This window comes from Triturus cristatus, chromosome 6 (assembly GCF_964204655.1).
Source record: "Triturus cristatus chromosome 6, aTriCri1.1, whole genome shotgun sequence".
NCBI classification, from domain to species: domain Eukaryota; kingdom Metazoa; phylum Chordata; class Amphibia; order Caudata; family Salamandridae; genus Triturus; species Triturus cristatus.
The window spans coordinates 1,402,731,987-1,402,754,295 of record NC_140589.1 but is presented as its reverse complement, the minus strand read 5'-3'; the positions used below and the strand labels follow the sequence as shown (position 1 = coordinate 1,402,754,295).

Sequence of the window (22,309 nt, the reverse complement as noted above, 5' to 3'; positions counted from 1 at the left end):
AATTTCCTTACCCAGCACCTCACCCCAGAGAGTTTGATGGTCCAAGCCTCTACTTCCCATGTAAATCCTGGCGCATTCCCTACCTCCTCTCACCCAAATAGGGAAACAAAGAGGCTTGGACACCTTAGGGAAGAAGATGTTTTCTTCCACCGGCCTGGCACTGTGGTTTGTGAACACTGCATGCCTTTTGGGCCGATACTCCCATGCTCTATGGGATCCTATTGTGCAGGTGCTGCCCATGGTCCCGGAGGACACCCAGGCAATACTCTCGTAGGCTGTTGCTGACGGGAGAGACTACGCAAAGTTCACGATCAGATGTGGACTTGATACCTCCGACTCGCTGGGCAGAACGGTTTAATAGACAGTGGCTTTACGATGCTACGCCTGGCTGAGGACAACTGACTTTTTAGGGTACGTCTAAGCATTGCTTATGTACATATCCTTTGATAGCTCCTGTGTTTTCGGAGACCAGTTTGATTCAGTGATGGAGAGGTCTAAGGACAGCAGGGCTAAGACCACGTCCTTTTATTTTCCTTGGCCCCTCACCACCCCCAATTCACCCTTTAACTCCTTTCGCACCCTCTAAAGGGATTCCATAGTCTACACCCACTCAGCCACCTCGGCGAGCATACAGTCCCCACAGACTTCATGCATCGGGAAGCTAGATGTTGGGCCTGTCCACCACGCCTCGGCAATCGCAGCCTCCAAACCCTTAGTTTGCCTTCTTATCATCATGGGCATCCAGTGGAAGGCAAGATACGCCATCACCTGCCTCACTGGAGGTCTATAACATCAGACCGATGGGTTCTTCAAATTGTCTGATGGGGCTATTCCCTTCCCTTTATAACTCCCCCCTCTCCCCCCCCCCCCCCCCCCACCCACCCCCACACCCATGCCACCTGCTTACGACAGTGTGACGGAGGACCATCTTACCTTGCTCTGCCAGGAAGTGATGTCTCTCTTGGCCAAGGGAGTCATAAAGAGGGTGCTGTTGCCAGAAGTAGGTCATGGTTGCTGTTCCTGCTACTTTCTGGTGCCCAAGAAGGACAGTGGCCTTCATCCAATCCTAAACCTGAGCCCTCTCAATTATTCCTCAAGAAGGAAAAGTTCAAAATGCTCACGCTCGCTCAAGTCTTGTCTGCCCTGGACCCAGGAGACTGGATGGTAGTGTTGGATTTGCAGGACGCACACTTCCATATTCCCGTCCTCCCTGCCCACAGGAGTTACCTGTGTTTCACGGTGCACGAGCACTTTGTTTGCTGTGCTCCCCTCTGGCCTTACCAGTGCCCGTTAGGTGTTCACCAAGGTGAAGGCGTGGTCGTAACTCATCTGCGGAGATCGGGCTGCCAGTCTTCACCTATCTTAATGACTGGCTGTTGAAGGCGGTCTCCCCCAGGCAGTCGTCTCCCACCTTCAGACTATGCTTTACCTCCTGCTCACTGAGGTTCACTATCCATGTGCTGAAGTCACACTTGACTCCCTCTCAGACGCTCCCTTTCATCGGAGCGGTTCTGGATATAGTGCAGTTTCGGGCATATCCCCCCGAACGGCCGGTCCAGGATATTCGGGATATGATAATGATGTTTCAGCCTTTATCCTAGATTTCAGTGGGACTGACTCTGAGGCTGCTGTGCCTTATGGCTTCTTATATCCTGCTTCTGACATGAGGGAAATCTCTCTGACATGGTCCAGATATCCGAGGGAACTGCACAAGAGCTGCAGTGCTGGTTAACGAACTGCGATTGGGTCAACGGCAGACCCCTTTCCCTTCCCCATCCACATCTGACAGTAGTGACAGATGTGTCACTCCTGAGGTGGGGTGGCCATCTGGGAGAGGTGGAAATCACAAGTCTCTGGTGGAATCAGGATTCCATGTCCGCCTTCTGGAGCTCCGGGCGATCCAGCTGATAGTAAAAGCCTTTCTACCCTCCATTAGGGGAAGGCTAGTGCAGGTGTTAATGGACACCAGTGCCATGTGGTACTGCAACATACAGGGCGTGGTGGGGTAGTGAGCCCTTTGTCAAGAAGCCCTGCGTCTCTAGGCGTGGCTGGAATATCAGGGCATTTCCCTGGTTGTTCCACACCAGGTGGGCTCTCTGAACACCGCGGCTGACGAACTTAGCCAAAGATGCTTAGAGGATCACGAATGGCATCTCCATCTGAAGGTGTTGCAAAGTCTCTTTCAGCAAACTTGGTTGGGTCTGTTTGCCACCGCAGAGAAATCCCAATGTCAGCAGTTTCGGATACACTTTTCGTCTCATGGGGAGCTCAGGCCTCCTGTATGCCTTTCCACCCATACCACTACTGCCCAGAATTCTCCAAAAGATCAGGAAAGACCAAGTCCAAGTCATTCTTGTGGCTCTTACTGGGTTCACAGAGTTTGGCATCCCAAGCTGTTAAGCTTGGCCATCGGCCCTTTGATCAGGCTGCTCCTTCAGGAGCATAGTTTGTCGCAGCAGCAGGAGAGGGTGCTCCACCCGTGCCTGTGAATGCTCCACCTTCTTGCATGGAATTTGAGTGGCGACAGTTGACCGCTTTAGACCTTACTCCCGAAGTCTACAATGTTGTTCTGGCAGCCAGGCGTCCCGCCACCAAAACTGTATACGCCTGCCGTTGAAGCACGTTTCTGGAATGGTGTGCAGAAAAACGGGTTGACCCCCCTTCTGCTTCCCTTTCTCAAGTTCTTCTGTTTATTCTTTCCCTTGCCCAGTAGGGCTCTGCTCCTGGACACTATAAAGGGCTATCATTCTGCTATGTCAGCCTTTCTGCGGTTGCCTCACCAGCCACTCCTCTTCCAATCTCCTATTATACAATGGTTCTTGAAAGGTTTGCAACATATTCCTCCTTCTCTCTTCATCATGCCTCAGTGGGACTTTAATCTAGTCCTGACTTTCGTGATGTGTGCTCCCTTTGAGCCTTTGCAGAGCTGTCCTCTCTGGCTCCTCACCATCAAGGCTGCCTTCCTGGTAACAATAACATCTGCCCAGAGGGTTCGTGAGCTTCAGGCTTTGTCATCCAAGCCGCCCTACCCAGACAAGCTGGTTCTACGAACTAGAGCTTCCTTTCTGCCGAAAGTAGTCACTACCTTTCATGTAGGCCAGTCCATCACCCTGCCTACTTTTTCCGCTCCGCACATCCCTCTAAAGAAGAGGAGAGACTTCACCGAGTGGACCCAAAGAGAGCATTGTTGTTCCACTTTGACCGCACAAGAGAGTTCCAGATGGATGAGCAACTCTTCATGGAGTATGTCGGAGCAAAGAAGGGAAAGGCCATGTAGAAGCGGACCATCTCCCAATGGATCGTGCTCTGCATTACAAACTGCTTCGCATTGGCAAAAAAGTGACCACCTGAGGGTTTGAGTGCTTATTCCACAAGATTACGACCACTGGATTCGTTTGCAGAGTCCTGATCCTGGATTTTTGCTAAGCAGCAACTGGCGTCTCTTGCACACATTCACAAAACACTACTGCCTGCACAGTCGGGTCCAATGGGACAGGCACTTTGCCCATTCGGTCCTGCAGGACTTCTTGGTATGAAATTGTTTTGCAGACCCACCTCGTGGAGGTATTGCTTGGGTATCTATTCTAAGGTAAGGAATCTGTGGTTTGAAGTCCCTATCAGATGAACAAGTTACTTACCTTTGGTACACCTTATCTGTTAGAGACTCTATCTAGCCGCATTTCCTTACAGACCCACCCATCCTCCCCGATCTGAGAACAGATTTCTAGGGACAGTGTTTTTCCCCTTACAAGGCTCTAGTGGTCAGTGTTCTTTGTGGCTCCATGCTCCTAATGTCAAAAGTTGCTTAAAGAAACTAGCATCAGCGCACTGGGGTGGCTCCTATATAGGCACCCCACACCTCACTTCCGGCGCGGACGCCTCCAGTGTCTGAGCCGATCAATACCACCTACTGGCATGCAGGGGTAGTGCTCATGAAAAATTTGCGGATCGAGTCTGACGCCTTGAGATAATTCTAAGGTAAGGAATCTGCAGCTAGATAGAGTCTCTACCAGATATGGCATTACTGAAGGTAAGTAACTTGTTTACCAGTACAAATACCATCTTTGGTCTCAGAATTGAGAAAGGAATATCCGCAAGTAATTAGAATAGAACTTCAGCATTTTGTGCCAAAGAGAGGACAAACCCAGGCAGCGCTGTCTCTTGGCGTAGGTGGGCCACTAAGGTCTGGTATTTGTCTTCAAAAGAGGTCTATTCACACTATCCAGTTATGCCATATTATATTGTTGTTAGCACAGCAATACCCCCTCACCTATATGGCATATTTGCGCTATGTTTAATGCATTCTAATTGTTTCATCTCATTTTCCAGTTGGATGCAGAGACTAGGAGTATACATTTTCTGCTCCCACTCTTCTTCCTTACCTCATCTTGCCTCTTCTCACCTAATGAACCTGCCATTCTCCGACTACATCATTCTTGCATCACCTCAATTTTCTCAGCCTTCCTTTCCTTCTACCTAGCTGGAGTCCTGTGTATGAGCTCATCTTATGAATAGTTTGACCTTTGTATCCATTTCCCATTCAGTTACTCTTCCCAAAGTGCCTTCCAACTCCCATTACCAACAATACTTCTCCATGTTTAAGTGCATGACCAGCAAAACAAGTCTTGGGACAGAGCTCTGATGGGTCTAGTAGTACACAAAAGGTCTGATTTCAGGGTTTGTTTAAGCTCAGTGCTAGCAGTATTTGTATTAGCTACTGAATGCTAAACCCAATATTCCCTTCTGCATAGTTATTGTCCAGGCCAAATCCAAATATTCAGTCATTTTGCCAATTGTACAATGACCACCCCATTTAGATATTGCATATGCGTCAACCTGGCTCAAGCGCCTCCATCCACAAGCAGTGACCAGGAATTGGCATGAGCAACTCCCATCACCTGACCCTCCATATCCCCCTGGCGTGATTGCCAACACAAGCAAATACCTATGTAGTGTTAATACTCACTCAAAAGCTCTTGTTTGACATCTCAAGTGGAGAAGACAGGCTCTCCTCATCTATGCATGCAGTCCTATACCCTCCACCAAGCATGCGTAAATAGGGTCTGTGTATGCCACCCTGACTTTGCCTGAAGGTATGCATTGAGGTCATATATTGTGACAAGGAGGCCCAGAGATGTTGGGCAAATTAGAGGGGTGCATTGTGAAGATGTGAAACTATCTCCAGTTAATTGCAACTAGCCAGTTAAATTGAACGCAATCAAACAACATATGTCGTACTATTGAATACAAGATCTGAAAGAAACACGTTAGTTAGATTCCTCACCTTAGAATATCCCCAGGCGTCAGACTGGATCCGTAAAGATTTTTGTAGCAATACCCCTTGCGCGTCGCTAGGCGTCATCTGTGGCTCCGCGTCCGGCGTTGTGCGCCGGAATGACGTCGTCGGAGTACTTAGACGCTGCCCTCGCGCGCTGACGTCAGTTCTTCTTTTTTCCGCGCCAGTAAGCGCCGATCCGGGAAGAGCTTACCCCTAGTCATTTTTTGACTAATTTTTTGACTCTTTTTGGTCTATCGACTCAACTCTGGTGCCGGTAGGATGCCTGGTTTTAAGGCCTGTGACGCCTGTCATCGCCTGATGTCGGTGACGGATAACCATCGCCGGTGCCTTTACTGCCTGGGGGCCGACCACGACACGGAGTCGTGCCCCGACTGTCAGGCCTTGACATCGAAAGCTAGGCGGGAGCGGTCCCGTAAGCTTCTCGAGCTTCGGCACTCGGCTCCGCGCCGCTCTCGGTCCCGGTCCAGGAGGAGGTCCAAGGACCGATCGCGGAGCCACAGCCATAGTCGGGGTCTTCGGGTAAGTCGAAGCACTCCAAGAAGTCCAAGAGACGACATCGCTCTTCCGACTCCCCTCGCCGGTCGCGCGACTCGGCCGAGGGTCAGGGTGGTCCCACCCCCGCGGCTCCGTTGGAGCCGCAGGAGCCACGTCCGTCCCCATACCCGCCGGTCCCTGGGACTGACGCGACTCCGGCGGAGGTCAGTGCCTTCCTCTCGGCCATGAGGGGCCTGGCTCCGCCGTCGACGCCTGCCGGCGCGCCTTCGGGCCCCGCGGGCTCGACTGGGCGACCTCGCGTGCCGGTGGCCCCGGCCCCGTCGACGGCTCCGGCCCAGATGCCGCAGGTCCCCGAGGGATCCAGGCCTGGATCTCGGTCGGCGCCGGTCGACCTCACGACGCCTCCTCCGCCGGCACCTGTTCCACCTCCGACGCCGTCCCCGGGCGACGTCGTTCCCCAGTTTAGCCCCGGTCCGGGCACGGCGCCGCCCGGCGCCGCTGCCGGCGCGACTGGTGAACCCTTCATCTACTGCCCGGCTCCGATCGTTCCTCCTGTTTATCGGGAATCGGATGACGAGGGCGACTGGGAGGGGTATGATGACCCTATGGCCGCTCAGGCACAACTTTCTCAGGACTGGGCAGAGGAATTGGGGGATGCCAGCGGTCTGGATACCTCCCCGGACGCTGCTTTCATCTCTCCTCCGACTGTGGCCTCGGAGGAGGGTGCAGCCTTCTCAGTGGTGCTGCGCAAGGCGGCCGAAGCCCTAGGGCTGGAGTTGCCTGCTGTGGCCGTGAGGACTAACATCCTCACTGAGGTCCTTAAACCGACAGCAAGCTCCACTGAGCCTCTGCTGCAGTTTAATAAGGCCCTCATTGACGTTCTGCAGGGCACTTGGTCCAAGCCCTCCACAGTCCCTCCTGTGGACCGGAACGTTGCCCGGCACCACCGCCCTGCTCCGGGCGACCCCAGTTTCCTCTCCCAACACCCTACCCCCGAGAGTCTGGTTATCCAGGCCTCAACCTCCCAATCCTCCTTCCCGTCCGCTCCTCCAGATCGGGAATCCAAGAGGTTGGAGCAGTTTGGCAAGAAACTGTTCTCGTCCCTGAGTTTGGGACTGCGGTCTTTAAATACCGCTTGCCTGTTGGACCGTTATTCCCACTCTCTGTGGGATGCGGTGGAGGACGTGCTGCCCTTGTGTCCAGTGGAGGCCCGGACACGACTCGCTCAAACTCTTGCTGACGGTCGAGATGCAGCGCGGCATGCCATACGGTGTGGACTTGACACCACGGACTCGCTGGGTCGGGCGATTTCCACCAAGGTGGCGCTTCGGCGTCACGCCTGGCTGAGGTCCACGTCATTTTCGGGGGATGTCCAGAGTTCCCTCATGGACATGACCTTTGATGGCACTCGCCTTTTTGGTGAGAAGGCGGACAGTGCGCTGGCTCGGTTCAAGGACTCCCGGGCCATGGCCAAGTCCTTGGGTCTTTCGGCCCCTCGGCCGCAAACTTCCGCCTTTCGTCCCTTTTGTGGCCAAGGAAGGGGCGCCTCCTCACATCCGCCCAGCCACCGTCCGCAGAACCAACCTGCACGCGGACGTGATTCCGCCGAGGCGGTACTGGAGGTCAACATGCCGGTCAGTCCACATCCACCCCGGCAGCATCCGCCTCAAAGCCCTCCTAGTCCGAGCTTTCAGGCCCATTCAACGCCAGTGGGCGGCGGAGTTTGCCATCACCTGCTCCACTGGCACTCCATCACGTCGGACAGGTGGGTGCTGCAAATCGTCCGAAGGGGCTACTCCCTCCCCTTCGAGACGAACACCTCCAGCCATGCCACCGCTCAACCACCGTATGTCGGGGGATCATTTGCATCTTCTACGAGAGGAAGTTTCGGCCCTCTTGGCCAAAGAGGCCATCAAGCGCGTTCCTGGTCCAGAAGTAGGTCGTGGTTGTTATTCCCACTACTTTCTGGTTCCCAAGAAGGGCAAAGGGGGCCTACGTCCGATCTTGGACCTCAGGCGCGTCAACGCCTTCCTCCGGAAGGACCGATTCAAGATGCTCACTTTAGCTCAGGTTCTGGCTGCCCTGGAGCCTGGAGACTGGATGGTAGCATAGGACTTGCAGGACGCTTATTTTCACATCCCCGTCCTGCCGGCCCACCGGCGTTACCTGCGGTTCATGGTGGGTCAGGAGCACTTTCAGTTCACCGTGCTCCGCTTCGGCCTCACCAGTGCCCCTCGGGTGTTCACGAAAGTGATGGCGGTGGTCGCAGCTCATCTGCGCAGATCGGGGGTTCCAGTCTTCCCCTATCTCGACGACTGGCTGTTGAAGGTGGGCTCGCCACAGCTAGTCGTCTCCCACCTCCAGACTACGGCCGACCTCCTGCACTCGCTGGGGTTCTCCATCAATGTGCCGAAGTCGCACCTGAGTCCCTCCCAGAAGCTCCTTTTCATCGGAGCGGTTCTCGATTCGGCGCAGTTCCGGGTCTACCGCCGGAACAGCGGGTCTGGGACATTCAGGCCCTGATTTCCATCTTCCGGCCTTTGTCCTGGGTTTCGGTCAAGTTGGTGCTGCGGCTTCTGGAGCTGATGGCCTCCTGCATCCTGTTGGTACCTCACGCCAGGTGGCGGATGCGGGCTCTGCAGTGGGACCTGAAGTTTCAGTGGGCCCAGCATCGCGGCAGCCTGTCCGACCATGTCCTGATCTCGGAGGGCACTGCGAACCAGCTGCAGTGGTGGCTCACGAATCGCGATTGGGTCAGCGGCAGATCCCTCTCCCTACCCCAACCGGAGCATGTCATAGTGACGGATGCGTCCCTCCTGGGATGGGGGGGGCCATATGGGAGAGGCGGAGATCAGAGGACTCTGGTCTCCGGCGGAGACTCTGCTCCATATCAACCTATTGGAGCTGAGGGCGATCCGACTTGCACTGAAAGCCTTCCTTCCCTCTGTCCTGGGAAGTGTTGTGCAGGTGTTCACGGACAACACCACCGCCATGTGGTATTGCAATAAACAGGGCGGGGTGGGGCCGTGGACCCTTTGTCAGGAGGCTCTGCGCCTCTGGACATGGCTGGAACATCAGGTGGTTCAACATCTGGCGGGCTCTCTGAACGCCAGAGCAGACGAACTCAGCCGCCGGTGCATGATGGATCACGAATGGCGTCTGAACTCGGACGTGGCGCAAGGTCTCTTTCTGCAGTGGGGAGAGCTTTGGTTAGATCTATTCGCCACCGAAGAGAACGCGCAATGTCAGCAGTTCTGCGCGTTGGAATTTCCAAGGCGGCACTCGCTCGGAGACGCTTTTCGTCGCGAGTCGAGTTGCGGTCTGTTGTGCGCCTTTCCGCCTATACCACTTCTGCCCAGAGTGCTGAAGAAGATCAGGCGCGACCGGGCCCAAGTCATCTTGGTGGCTCCGGATTGGGCACGAAGGTACTGGTATCCCGAGCTACTCAGTATGTCCATCGATCCCCCGATACGACTGCCTCTTCAGGAGGACCTCCTGTCGCAGCAGCAGGGGATGGTCCTCCACCCGAACCTGTCCAGCCTCCACCTCCATGCGTGGAGATTGAGCGGCGGCAGTTGCCGTTTGACTTGCCTCCTGAAGTCTGTGATGTCATTGTGGCAGCCAGGCGTCTCTCCACAAAGACGGTATACGCCTGCCAGTGGAACAAATTTGTGGCATGGTGCACAGCAAAGGCTGTGGATCCCCTTTCTGCCCCTCTTTCTGAGGTTCTCCTCTTTCTTCTTTCTTTGGCCCAGCAGGGCTCTGCTCTGGGCACCTTGAAGGATTATCTTGCTGGAATCTCTGCTTTCTTAAGGCTTCCTGATCAGCCTTCTCTTTTCAAGTCCCCTGTTGTCTCACGTTTTCTCAAGGGCATTACTCATATGTTCCCTCCTGTTCCATTCGTAATGCCTCAGTGGGACTTGAACCTTGTTCTTACTTTTCTGATGTGCGCTACCTTTGAGCCCCTTCACAACTGTCCACTTCGTCTACTGACTCTGAAAACTGCCTTCCTGGTGGCTATCACCTCCGCTAGGCGGGTGAGTGAGCTCCAGGCTCTGTCAGCTAAGCCTCCCTTCCTTTCGGTTCATCCGGATAAGGTTGTCCTCCGGACCCGTTCTACTTTCCTTCTTAAACTCTGACTTCTTTTTCACATCGGGCAATCGGTCACGCTGCCCACCTTCTTTCCGCCTCCGCATCCTTCAAAAGATGAAGAGAGGCTCCACCGTCTGGACCCAAAACGTGCGCTGTCATTTTGTTTGGCCCGCACAAACCAGTTCCGGGTGGACGACCAACTTTTTGTTGGATATGTAGGTGCGAAGAAGGGTAAAGCTGTGCACAAGCGGACCATCCCGCGGTGGGTCATGTTGTGTATTAAACTCTGCTATTCTTTGGCGAAAAAGGTCCCTCCTGTTGGGCTGCGAGCCCATTCCACCCGGTCCACAGCGGCGACAACTGCCATGGGACGGGGAGTCCCCTTGCAGGACATCTGTCAGGCGGCGACGTGGGCTTCACTGCACACGTTCGCCAGGCACTATTGCCTGGACAGCCAAGTCCGGAGAGATGGCCGCTTTGGCCGTTCTGTTCTCCAGGACTTTCTGGTGTGATCTTGGTTCGCAGGCCCACCTCCGGGGTAGGTATTGCTGGGGTATCTATTCTAAGGTGAGGAATCTAACTAACGTGTTTCTTTCAGATGAACAAGTTACATGCCTTCGGTAACGATGTATCTGTAAGAAACATTAGTTAGTTAGATTCCTCACCGACCCACCCAGCCTCCCCGTTCTGCGAACCGACATCTAGGGTTAAGGTTCTCCCTTTCAGGGCCCTAGATTTTTTGGCACCAGTGTTGGTCTCTTGCATGGCTCAGCGTCCCTGGCGCGGAAAGCTATGTACAAGAACTGACGTCAGGGGGGAGGGCGGCGTCTAAGTACTCCGACGTCATTCCGGCGCACAACGCCAACGAGGGACGCGGAGCCGCAGACGACGCCTAGCGACGCGCAAGGGGTATTGCTACAAAAATCTTTCCGGATCCAGTCTGACGCCTGGGGATATTCTAAGGTGAGGAATCTAACTAACTAATGTTTCTTACAGATACATCGTTACCGAAGGTAAGTAACTTGTTCTTTAAGTTTCAGTAGGCCAAAATGCTGCTCCATTGCTTTAAAATGAAATGTAGCTTCAGGAGCAGCCTGAAAGAAGGTCCCCTAAAAATGTAATTCATACGAAAGCTAGCAAACTCACCTAACATGAGTTCATAAGAGAATGACTCCTGCCCTAAGGTAAGATGTGACTAAGTGATCAGCTCTAAACTTCCAGCAGGTGATACATTGGGCTTGGGAGAGGTTTGCTTGAATCACTTGATTATTAGATGCTGAGGCCAAGACCAGGACTTCTTTTTCAAGTATTGAAATATCAGCATCACAACATTGGGCTGCATTGCTTGCCGATCACATCACCTCGATCCTTATGACACTAAATGTTTTTTAAGTGACAAACCAGACAATACTAGAGTCTTCACATATGTAAGCTAGTTTGCCTGTGGGATTGTCAACTCCCATTATGTTAACATGTATATTGTATTTACTGTGTTCTAACTCGCAAATATATTGTAAACTCCTATTCTTTGTACTTCCATGTAAACGGCTCTGCTGCCCTGGTGGTCCTTTTTATGTGCTGTATAAAACTGCAAATAAATAAAAAATAAATGGTGGTAGTCAGTTGTGGGAGCTCTAACTGATAGTTTAGTGCACAGGCTAGATAGCGACTTACACAGGACTTTAGCTGCGCCAGCCTTTGCCAAACCAGAACCAACAGGGGTTATTACCACCAACCAGTTCAGTGGCATACAGCCGAGAAGATGGAGAGCTAAGTCATCTCACCAGACCTGAATCCATAACCTACAGGTCATTAAAGCTAGTGGACAGTATTTCCCCTTCTGAGCCATCCTGCCAGATAGATTAGAAGCACCAAAAAGCTGAGAGTGCATAAAGGCTTAAAAAGATTTGCATAATATAAACTTCTATACATATAGCCAACACTGGCCACATACATTACCCAGGAGTCCATGGTTAAAGGCAGTTTATTTAGACTCCCACTCCACCCCCATCGCCATAGACATTAACTCCCCAGAGGAGCGCCATGTCCTCAAGTCATGAGGTGGCATCAAGAAATCCAAATCTAGGTAGGAGCATGCTGACTCCATGCAGTCACCCCTAATATAGAGCAGGTTCGAGAGAGCACATAAATGACAACACTCCAGAGCACAAGAAATGGGTGACAGGGTGGGGCATGCTTTCTACACTCTGTGAGGGCTTTGTACCCTTTAGTCTATTGTCATGGGTGCCTATATTTATTGTCATTTCTGCAAGGGTGTCTATTATTGTGTTTGTGGGCAAGGGTTCCGATATATCTGTACGTGTATCTCTGTTGCTTCATTGTAGTTGTAAGTTTTCAATTTCTTTTAATTTAGTGGTGATGTCTACTTTGTTAAAGGTGTTTAACATGCATACCATAATGTGTTCTAGCAGCTGCATTTGGCTTATATTTAGAGGGTTTTTTTTCCCTGGAGTTTTATACAGCGCAAACTTGACCCGAAGGTTTCAGGTATCAGAGCGCTTTACATGAGCAACAGTTGCGTTATACAAGGACGCATTCATCTTTTCCCAGAATCACAGGAGGTTGAGCGTCGTTGCTGAGACTCGAACCCAGTTCCCCAGATTAGAGGTCGACCGCCCTTGCCGTTGGGCTACATCCTCACCCCAGGAGTTTAATTTATCATTTTATCTACCAATCAATGCATTTATATACAAGGGAAAATAATTTTCCCTAAGCTAAGAGTTCCAGTGACGGCATAATGAGAGCCATGATTATTGTATTAAATACATTTCTTAAGGCTTTAGTGGAAGACAGTCAGGGATTATAACAGAATTAACTGTAAAGAGGGATTTAATGACACATGAGACTTATTTACTGGTCTTAACTCCCATGGAAAGGAAAGCAAAATATAAATATAAAATTAAAGATGAAGTTATGCTTCTGGTGAAAAGGAAAATTTCTGTGAATTGGGAGGCTACCCAGGGCCTTTGAAGTGGCATATTGGCTCTCTGTCGTGCTGAAATGGACCGAAATTAAAAATAACTTCCTGTGCAATATGATGAGGAGGAGGAGGTAACAGTCGAGCCTCACAGAATTGGAATGAGTATGCATTAAATTTACCTTAAAAGACATCTGATGATATACTGTATATACTACTGGGGAAGGATATTGAAATACTCTGTAGGATGGTTTACTAAATGAGGTTTGCAAAAATAGACTTGTACATACATGGTGCTCTAGCTGTCAAATGCACACATGTGGAAAAAATCTGAGCAGCTGTCAGAAGTCTAGGAGTAAGAGATATATAACAATGGCCCAGTGCACAAATATGAAATGTCCTGTAAATTACCTTGGTCTATATTAATAGTAAGCCAACAATATGTCCTTGAGCACCTTAGGCAACTTCTTTTTGTCCAAGAAAACATGCTAAAATATGGACATATACTCCATAGTGCCCATAAATGTCACACATGTTGGATATATATGATTTAGATTGGGGATAGGTTACTGAATTTTGTGGATAGGTGTTTTTGTCCTTTGGTCACTTTATTATAAATTTTCGAATTTACAGGTTTTTGAAGATTTACTGCATACCTATGTTGGGCTTAATGTTTATCTTTCCCATTAGGGTAAAAACAGCACACCTCTTGCTCCACCACCTAAGCCTGTTCGTAGAAGATTAAAATCAGAGGACGATCTGAAACCAGAAGTTGAAGAGCACAATCAAAAACCTAGTGCTGTTGTACCCCCACAGCCAGCTATTCCTCGGTATAGTAATTGTAACTATTTACAGTTTTTTAATATAAATGTTAAATAATACAGTTAACACGTGTAATTTTAAGGAAGCCGTTAAAGTTGAATGCTAAATCTGCAAGGAGTCTTTTAGGACTGTTACCAAATCTGTACAATACTTCTAGCTCTCTGCTACTTTGAGCACATAAGTTGTTGTTTCAACCTCCCCTCATTTCAGTGTGTCCGTTACATTCCTCTTTTTTCATAGTTTCTTTTGTATTTTCTGATCCCTTATTTTAGGACCTTAGTGCTGACTTGGCTACAATGCAGCACTGACCAATGTCATCAATCTCACTTATTATTCTTCATCCCTGAAAAGCACAGGGGTCCCCTGTGACAAAGGCTGAGCAGCAGCCTTTGGTTATTTAAGCTTTTGCCAGGAAGAAGGTCCACATTTTTAATGTTAATGCAGTGAAGCTTTTAATTTTGACACTTTATAAATTCTAAAATTTGACATGTTTTCAGAATGCTAGATTTTATTCAGCAAATAGTTTGTGTGTTATTGTCTGGGTCAGGCACCATGATATCCTAGAGTAGACCCCTTTTTCTGATGGATACTTCTAATCGCAGATTCCTTATGTTAGAATATGACCCAGGCGCTAGATTGAATCTGGAGATTTTTTTCCTAGCAGTGCTCCCGCCCCCATCTAGATGTTATTGTGCAGCTCTGTGTTTGCTCCATGCTACCATGGAAGTGTTGGTGCCTAGCCACGGAGGGAGAGGCACCAAGCCTGCACGCTGGCATTAGTTTCTTTGTGCCTTCTGACACAGCTTCACTTCCAAATTGTTGGGTTTCTGACAACTTTCCAAAAAACATTCACAGTGTGCTAGGAAATGATCTCCCCTCTGAAAATGACTAAAATTAATGTTTTGAGAGAAATTCTGCTGCCTGGACCAGCAACATCTGAGCCCCTACTTCCATGTAATGATGCCCTCTCAGATACTCTGAAGGCTACTTGGTAGAAACCACATTCTTTCCTGTTTGTTAATAGGTGGGTAGCCAAACTTCATACACCTGTGCCTGGTGACTTCGATTATCTCACCAAGCACTCCACTCCAGGGAACGATATTGTGCAAGATTCAGCCAGTAAGGTGATTCCCAATCACTATAGAAAATCCAGGAGGATTGATGCTTTTGGTAAACTTATGTTTTCTTGAACCAGTCTGGAGCAGGGATCTGTGAATGCAGAATGCCTACTAGGCCGCTACATAAATGCCGTTTGGGGCATGGCCAATGAGATCTTTCCGGCAGCCAGGGAGGTCTTAGGATCTTTTTGGCCCATAGCATACATGATGGGCAGGAGGCAACCACATATGTTATTTGAGCAGGTCCGGATATCATGGATTGCCTGGGCAGGACAATAGGTACCAGTTTCTCCGTTGTAGACGTGCCTGAATGAAACCTACTGTGTTCTACTGCAATATATAAGCCCTCCCTAATGGACATGCAATTTTGAATCTCACCTCTTCAGAGAAAAGTCTGACTTTTCTTTGGATCGTGTTAAATATAGCAGAGCTATAGGGCTTTCCTTGGGACTTTTGACCCCTGCCAAACAATTTTCACACCAATTCTGGAAGTTTAGGGGCTATTCCATAAGGCTGGCCTATAGACACACACTTCACAGCCTGTGCTGTGGCATATAACCAAGTCCTTTGGATGTCTCAGATGCGTGCCTGGCCGACAACGTGTGGTCCAGCAGTGACAGTAGTCTTCCTCCTGCCCTGCTACACTAACCAGCAACCCAATTTAGTTAGCCCTTAGATGCACATACCCAACCAGTGGGAATCAGGATTCAATATTTCCTCCCAGGTTGGTGAAACATCACATCTGCAGATGGGTCTTAAAATTGGTCAAAAAGACTATGCCCTGCCTTTTCTCTCCTAACCACACAAAATCCCTGGCGTACCAGATCAAATTTCAGGGAAGCATTAGCCCATCCTGCTTCACAAGCGCACCTGTTGATATCCAAGTGTGAAATGGAGAAGAAAAATAGAGATTGTTACTCTCAGTATTTCCTTGTGCTGGAAAAGTACAGGAGCCTCAGGCCTATCCTTTACCTTCGACCCCTGAATAAATGATCACAGAATGACTTTCTGCAGAAGAACAAATTGAAAATGCTCATGTCAGCCCAAAACCTGGCTGTCTTGGACCCAGGCGGTTGGATGGTGTCCTTGGAATCTTGTATTCGTATATATCCATCGAAAAACATCCACAGGTGTTACCTGCATTTCATGGTGGGCCAGTAGCAGTTTTAGTTTACCATGCCCCCCTCCGGCCTCACCAGAGCCAATCAAGTGTTTACTAAAGTGATGGCAGTGGTTGTTGCCCCTCTTCAGATGTCAGGAGTCCTTGTAATCCCGTAACTCGATAACTAACTGCTAAAGGCCACCTCCAGACAACAGCGGAACTCTTGACATCGTTGGAAAGTAGTATAAATGAGCTGAAGTCCCATTTGAGAACTTTTTGGAGGTTTACATTCACTGGGGCACTCCTGGACACAGATGAGTTCAGGGCTTTTTCTCGGTAGCAGCGAGTCCAGGACATTCTGACTCACTCCTAGATCATGGCGAGAGTGGCGCTGATGCTTTTTGGCCCCTTAGCATCGTGCATCCTCAGCTATGCCATGTGTTTTCTCTGCTGTTCTACTGGGGCCAACATCGAGGCAGTCTTTCCAACACCATCCAGGTCTCGGAGGAGACTGTCAGAGATTTACAGTGGTTACTGATCAAACGCAACTCCAGTGGCAGGCCCCTTCTCCGTTCCCCACCCAGAAATGTCAGTGGTGATGAATGCATCCCTGCTGGGTTGAGGAGGTCTCCTCGGATTGAGGGGGGGGGGAGGGAGAGAATAAGGGGACTACGGTCTCCAGTGGAGGGCCGACTTCACATTGGTCTGCTGGGGTTGCAAACAAGTCATCTTGCTCTGAAGGCCTTCCTGCTGTCCATTAAGGGCAGGCTGGTGCAGGTTCTCACAGACCACCACCACCACTGTGTGTTACTGGAACAAGCACGGCTGAGTGCTATCCTGACTTCTGTCCCAGAAGGCTTTGCATCTCGGGAGGTGTTTGGACCGCCAGGGCATCTTTCTGATTCCCAATCCCCAGGTGGGCTCCCTGAATGCCAGAGAGGTGAAATGAGCAAACATCTTGAAGAACATAGAAGGTATTTGGATCCTGAGGTGGTGCAGGCTGTCTACTTCCTTTGGCGAGAGCCCTGGATCTTTTCACCACCGTCAAGAATACACAGTTCTGTGCATTGGGGTTGGGCAAAGTGATTCCTCTGTGCCTTTTCTCGACTACCTCTACTTCTGAATGAGATCAAGAACGGCTAGGACCAAGTTTTCTTAGTTGCCGTGTTTGGGCCAGGAAAGTGTGGTGACCAAAACTACTAGGCATAAGCATCATTCCCCTGATTAGGCTGCCACTTCGCAAAGACTTCTGTCTCTGCAACAGGGCATCATCCTCCAAATCTACGCAGTCTACACCTACATGCAGGATGGCATTTAAATGTGTTTGAATTACTGCCTGAAGTGGTGGATGTTCTCCTGACCACCAAACACCCCTCCACGAAATCCATTTATGCCAGGCGCTGGGACAAATTTATAACCTTGTGTGGTGCTCTCAACACTGACCCATTGCAGGGCAAGCTGTCAAAAGTCCTTTTACTTTGTCTTTAGCCCAGCAAGGCCTTGCAGTGGTCCCTATAAAAAGGTTACTTGTCAGCCCTTTCAGCATTTCTATGTTAGCCAGACCAACCAATCTTGTTCAAAAAATTTGTTGTGGTAAGTTTTATTGAAGGTTCAACACACGTTTCCTCAAACGCCGTTTGTGATGTCACTGTGGGACCTTACTTAACTTGGTCTTGACTTTCTTCATGTGTATGCCCTTTGAGCCCATGGATAACTGTTCTCTGTTTCTCTTTGAAGACTGTTTTCTGTACTCCAATATGTCAGCTCATTGCATAGGTGTACTATAGCAATTTTCATTGCAGCTGCCCTACACCTTTTTCGAAGACAAATTGGTGATGAGGACACAGGCAGCCTTTGTGCCAAGAGCAAGTCATGACTCCCTTCCAGGTAAGGCAAGCCATCATTCTGGCAATGTACTTTGCTGCTCCTCACCATTTGAAAGAGGAGAGACTTCACCAGTTGGATCCAGAAGGGCCTAAGCTTTTGCATAGATAATAGAAAGACCATCGTGTGGACGATCAGCTTTTTGAGGGATTCTTTGGAGTGAAGAAAAGGACAACTGTGCAGAAAGGACCCTGTTGCAGCGGATAGTCCTCTGTATAAAGATCTGCAACGCACTAGCTGAGAAACACCCCGTCGGAAGATCTGAGAGTCCATCCACCAGGGCTAAGGCTATTACCTCTGTGTTTGCAAGTGGACTTGCCTGTTCTTGACATCTACCAGACTGCAGCATGGGCATCAGTGCACATGTTTGACGTACTGCTGCCTTGGCAGCCAGATCTGATAGGAAGGACACTTCACCCACTTGTTTCTGCAAGGCTTTTTGGCTTAGAAAAATCCACAGACCCTCCATTATTATGAGGAACTGCTTTGGTATCTATTCTAAAGTGAGGAATCTGCGGTTAAAAGTATCCATCAGAAGAATAAGTTACGTACCTTCCGTAACGCTCTTTCTGGTGGATAGTCTCTAACCAAAGATTCCTATCTGCCCTCCCACCTCCCGTTCTATGGAGTGATTTCTTTTTACCATCTAAAAAAAGGTCTAAAATTAGAGATCTGTGTGCTTATACTAACAGTTTTGTTTTTCACGTCAGAGAGCGCGGAAAGAGTCAAGCAAGGAAGTGATGTGAGCTTGCAGGGTTATTGCTTGTATGCAGCTCTGCTTCAGTTATCTCCAAGGTGGAACACAGCCAATTTGTAGCCACTCTATACTAAATCGCAGAGCATAGTTGAGAACATTTCCAGATCCAGTCTGGCCATTGGGAGATATTCTGTGGGTGAGGTATCTATAGTTATTTAGAGTATTCACCACAAAGAGTGTTACCGAAGGTAAAAAACTTGTTCTTTGCCGCAAAACTTTCCAAAACCAACTAACTTATTTGTGTTATCTGCACCTTCCAAATTTGCTGACTTTTTCCATTCTGTAGAATTATATATTTAATGAAATTTTGAGTTTTTTTCTTTATACTGACCAAGTGGTTTTTAGTTTTTTATATTTTTGTCAGCATACTCTAAGAGTTAAATAATTACCTTCTGTTTTTCTAGGATTTGAAGAGGTACATTGCCCAGGCAAGTAGAGGAAGCACTCTACTACAGTAGGTGGGATACAAAAATCTCCATTTATCAAGGGGTTCTCTAAAGTTTGCTGTGTATATTGAAGGGATGTTTCCAATTTGTTGAAGCCCTTGTGAGACATGAGAAATTAAGTATTTAAATGATGTGACCATTGCTGTGGTTCCTCTCTGTTTAGCCCTGCTCTTGGGCCTGAACTCCTTGAAAACCCAGTCTAGAACAGCGTTCCAGACTGTGCTAGAGTGACATCAGAAGGGACCTGGCAACATACCAGTGCTGTCATTGTAACATGGAGACAGGGACAAATTGGAGGTAAAGCTCTCTCTACAGGGTGACACTTGTGACATACCACCAGTGCTGGCAATGTTTATTACTCATTTTTCTGTGTAAGCTTAGAAGCCTTGTAAAAGGTCCCTTGGACTTTGTTGGAGGTAACCTTGAAATCCTGGTGCTTTCCAGTGAAGCCTCTAATTTCCTTGGCCTTGGGTGTCTCATCGCCTGACTGCACATCCTCTTCATAGAACTGTGTATTTCAGGTGGGTGTAAGTGCTCCCTACATTGGGTTTCCCCATGTTATTGCAACATGTGCCACCTTTTGCTTGGCTGCAGGTGTTATCCTAGGATGGGTCTTCATGGCTGATCACATGGATGGAAATGTACTGTTTGGCCTGTTACTCAACATTTGCTAATTTTACTAGGTGCCATTGTTGACTTAGATAAGCTGTTGACAACCCTGTGGGATGTGGAACTGCTCCCAGATCTCATGAGTGTACTCATTTCTGATATACACTCCTAACTTCAGATTCCTCACCTTGTGAATTTCCCCAGGCGCCAGACTGTCTCCGGAAGATTTTCATACCAACTCCCTCGCACGCCTGTAGGTGGAATTTTGCCGCTCCGTATCGGCTCCGTTCCGTCCCATTCCGGATGTGACATCAGGCCACTATATCTGCTCACATCCACACGCTGATGTGAGTTCTTCTCTTTCTGGGCTTTCTGATGTTGATCAGGCGCTCATTCCCTCGAGGCTAGATCGAATCGCAGGCTAACCCAGAGCAACTTTTATCAATGTTGCACCGATGTCACATTACACCTATTCTGACGCTAGGTCACTCCCACAATGCCACCATGAATTTGGAGACAATAAGGATGGTTCTAGCACGCCTACGACAACGAAAATTTGTTTTGGGATACCAGTGACTTGAATACATCCCCTGATACTGGCATTCACTCTGCTCTTCCTAATGAGGCCACTGAAGAGTCTGTCTGCTTTGCCACAGTAATAAAGTGGGCAACGGAGGTCTTGAACTTAACTTTTCCCACTACATAATTCAAGACCAGTGTATTGACAGAAGTGCTTCACCCTGGACAGACTGACCAGAAGCCTCTGCTACCATTTAATGATGCCCTTATAGACACACTGTTGGGGCCCTTGGATGAAACCAGAATCTTGCCCTCCAGTCAATAGGCAAATTTCAAGCGCACAGACCTGCCCTGGGTAACCAAACTTCCTACTGGAACACAGTCACCAGAAGTCTTGGTGGTGCAGGCCTCCAGTAGTCACCCTAATGTGATTCCGACTACCCCACTAGACTGCGAGTCGAAATGCATGGATGCATTTGCCAAAGGGATGTTCTTCTCTACCAGCCTTGCTCTCAGATATACCCACGTGTTATGGGACATGGTGGCAGACATCTTGCCCATGGTCCCAGATGATTTGAGGCAAAATCTCCAACACTTCATCCAAGATTGTCAATGCGAGGTACTCAGTCAGGTAGGGTCTGGACACTACTGACTGCCTGTGGAGAGCAGTCAGGACCAGCATGGTCTTCAGGCACCACGCTTGGGTCCGATCAACTGGATTCTCGGGTGACATCCAGCATGCCATTCGATCTGAGCCATCTTTTAGGAAGGAAGCTGAACTCAACGTTTGAACCTTTCAAGGACAACAAAGCCACTGCTTGCTCTCTGAGGCTTGCTCTGCCTGTCTTCCTGCAACAGTTTTGCCCCTTTTAAGGCTTTGGGAGGGGATACCAACAGAGGCAATTACAGAACATTTCTCATCCAGTCTCCCAATCCTTTTGAGGTAGAGGCAGAGCAGCGGACTGGCACCGTCCAGACCTCCAGGGGCAACAATCTACCCAAACCACAAACCCCTCCTGTGAGAAGTTGGCCTGATGTATGATGTCACTAGTTCTAGTGTACACCTTATATCAGTCCAAACAACCCTTATGGTGATTGGTTGTAAAGTCAACCTTATAGACCAGCTATCCTAGTGGTAGCATGGACAAGAGCAGTCTTAGGCTAAACTCTGTATGGCATGTGAAGCCAGCTGTTATCAAAGCAAAGTGACTGCAGCACACCCTTTTAAGTTATTTTTGCCTGTTTTTTCTTCGTTTAGCGTGCAGCACTCGAGGTGCGTTCCGATCCTTAACGCACTTCAAAATTCAATTGAGGATGGTGGCCCGCTCAGTATGGGTCACCGTAGAGTTGCACAGCCTTATTCACACAGGTATTCAAATAATACACTTTCTCCATAGTAATCAAAGATTATTCCGTCAATTTTATTATTTAATTCATCCAGTTTGTCCTTCACGTCAAAGGCACGCAATTCAAACGTGTGCATTTTAAATTGTTTCAGAATTGCCAATCCAGGCCTATTCATAAACAGTGACAAATTTCGAGTTCTCCAACTTATTCAAATGACAACACCCAATGCATTTCGGTCTTCTGACCTTCGTCAGGGGTTTCTGTGATTGAAGAGAATATGAATCAGCCTTAACATTTATAGACAAGTCCAGTAACAAGTGCAAACAAGGATAATGACTCAGATATTCACCCGTAAAAATACCAGTACTTGTTAATCATACTAACTTATATCCAAAACCACATGACCACAACCCAAGCATCCCTCGTTTCCCCAAAAGCAAAGAAAAGAAATGAAAAACCCCAATTGTGACTTGCTCCTCGGGAGCAAGTCACAATTGGGGTTTTTCATTTCTTTTCATTTCTTTTCTTTGCTTTTGGGGAAACGAGGGATGCTTGGGTTCTCTTCAATCACAGAAACCCCTGACGAAGGTCAGAAGACCGAAATGCATTGGGTGTTGTCATTTGACCAGGGCCTAGGGAATCGCTGACGCTACACTATACTACCCAAGGTTAGGAAGTGGGAGGCCCACGGGATTCAGGTGCAGAGTGGAAACACTCGCGCGTAATGCGTATAATCGAGGAAAACAGTACAGTTTAAAAATAATAAGATTTAGGACACTTCTGGAGTAACTAGAGAGTCGAGACTGGAAAACTAGACACTAGGGTAGTCAATACCCTGTTGAGCACCGGAGTACCCAAGTTACCTAGCCCACGGGCTGCGG

The 22,309-nt window shown here is 49.0% G+C and overlaps 1 protein-coding gene across 20 annotated transcripts in view; it reads left to right on the top strand.

The window, feature by feature from the left end:
* Positions 1-22,309, top strand: part of REPS1 (RALBP1 associated Eps domain containing 1) — an 894,243-nt gene that overhangs the window by 844,490 nt on the left and 27,444 nt on the right. For all 20 annotated transcript variants that reach the window (XM_085612456.1, XM_085612466.1, XM_085612457.1 and 17 more), the window contains one exon: positions 13,515-13,654. In XM_085612456.1, coding sequence (XP_085468582.1) covers positions 13,515-13,654 — 140 coding nt within the window. The remainder of the gene's footprint in view (positions 1-13,514; positions 13,655-22,309) is intronic.